The 2,036-nt window shown below is 33.3% G+C and overlaps 1 protein-coding gene across 1 annotated transcript; it reads left to right on the top strand.

Annotated features, from left to right (window-relative positions):
* BLOS1 (GCN5L1 family protein) lies at window positions 1-1,120 on the top strand. The gene is made up of 3 exons (XM_079003657.1): window positions 1-217; window positions 306-511; window positions 835-1,120. Exons 1-3 carry the CDS (start codon window positions 64-66, stop codon window positions 922-924), a joined length of 450 nt encoding a protein of 149 aa, XP_078859783.1. The 5' UTR covers window positions 1-63; the 3' UTR covers window positions 925-1,120.
* Window positions 1,121-2,036: the final 916 nt, after the last annotated feature.

The raw sequence follows: 2,036 nt of genomic DNA, 5'->3' as shown, positions 1-2,036 counted from the left end.
TGAAATTTAGCCAAAAGTGCTTTGGTGATAACTGCAAGGGATGTGAATGGTCTAATTCCGGAAATGAGTTCACCGCGGCGATTGCAGGCGCGTGCGCGCGTAAATCCCTCGTCGGAGACTTCTCGATCGGATGTGCAATCGGAAAGTCTCGAATCATCTCTACTCCGGCTCGTCAATGATCATCAGAACTCCGCTATACGACTCCGAGAACACACAGGTTATCTCAATTCGTTTAGTTTTGTTCTTTCGGAAATAGTAGTTTTGGGGAATTCGATTTTTAGTTGTTTGATTTGGTACTTACACAGAGAAATCGAAGAAAAAAGCGATCAAGAGCGCGTCTCGCGTATCAGATCTGTTAGTGGAGGCTGTTAATGGAGGCGTGGAAGAGTGTTTCGTGAACGAGAAGCGAATCGAAGTCGAAATCCGAGCATTGAAGACCACCATTAAGCGATTTGCAAAACAGACTGATCAGTGGCTTGCTTCTACTCATGCTATCAACAACGCTATCAAGGTTTACTTTTCCTCTTCGTTTCTATACCACTAGTCACTCGTGGTGTGAGTCATCTTCAAGTGTTGGAACTCGAAAAAAAAGTTACAGTTTCTATGAGTTTTGACACTTGTACATGATAATTAAATTGTAAATTCATGTTAAGATCAAGTTTTCAAGTATGTAGTAGGTTACCTCTTCTGAAAGAGAAACCCTAAGTTTATGAGGACCAAAATTTGGCACTTTTTTTTTTCTTCATATTCTGCAATGGCTAATTTGGTGCACCATAGTCGAATTTTGAATATATGAATCACTTCATCTCTTAGTGATGAAACTTTATATTACAGGAAATAGGAGATTTTGAGAACTGGATGAAGACAATGGAATTAGATTGTAAAAGCATTGCTGCTGCTATCTCCAACATTCACCAGTCCTAAATAGCATGGTAAACTCATGACACCAACTACTTGCCTTTTACATTTATGATTTATCTTCTCATCATGATAGAAGTACAAGTATTCATAGTATGTAAATGATGTAAATGAATGAAATTATACCTTTTCAATTTCTTGGCTATCATACCATATTTTTAAGGGAACATTGCAAAAAAATAGCAATGTACTTTTTATTTTACCCACAAATCCACAATAGCAATTTTCTACTGTTTAGGCAATCTTTAATTCAAATAATTTTTACTTTTAAGTTGTGATATTTGATATAATTGTTGTATGAGCAAGTTGTGTGAGAAGTTTGTAAGCTTTAAAACATACATTCTTACAAACATGATACATGATCCACTATTTTTGCTTTTTAAGTTTGTTACCTTAATTTTTTGTTTATAATATTAGGGTGTGTTTGTTTCACTCATTTAGAAGGAATTTGGAGAAATTGTAATGTCTTAAAATTTATCTTTGGTTGACAAAATCAAAGGATTTTGAATTATTTAAATTTCATTAAATTTCGTGTCTGAATGAATTGGTCATTCTCAAATTTGTAATAATCAAAATATTGAGATATTGTGAGATTACAACAATATTCAGACCACCCTTTAACCCTGATCACATACTTTCTATGGTTTAAATGAAGATTTTGTGAATCACATGATTTAAGATAAATCTCAATCTGAAATGAGTAAAAGATAGGTAAATTAATGAACCCAATAATAGATCAGTTCTTTTTTCTATTTGGGCATTTCTTGAAAATATCATGAGGTAACATGACTCAGAGAGATCTAATGCTATAAAGTACAGATGACAACCAAAAAAAATATACACAGTGACAAACATTTCCTCTTTTTAAGATAGTAATGGAGATTATGATAAAAACACGGGATTTAAAACGAATCACAATCTCAACTGAGTAGAAGATAAATAAACCAAAATACCCAATTATAAATTAACTTACTGTCCATTGATTATTTGGGCATTTGGCAAAAACAAAATACCCAATGACAAATCAAGTTCCTTTACAATTATCCGGTGAAAATTTCTTGAAAACATGAAACTGAGAGACCCACATGCTAAATTTAACAATATACAACTAAAACAGT

The sequence above is a fragment of the Lactuca serriola genome, chromosome 5 (assembly GCF_051521515.1).
Source record: "Lactuca serriola cultivar US96UC23 chromosome 5, Lser_US96UC23_V15, whole genome shotgun sequence".
In the NCBI taxonomy this organism is placed as follows: domain Eukaryota; kingdom Viridiplantae; phylum Streptophyta; class Magnoliopsida; order Asterales; family Asteraceae; genus Lactuca; species Lactuca serriola.
Note: the sequence above shows the minus strand (reverse complement) of the source record. Positions and strands in the feature narration are given on the sequence as shown.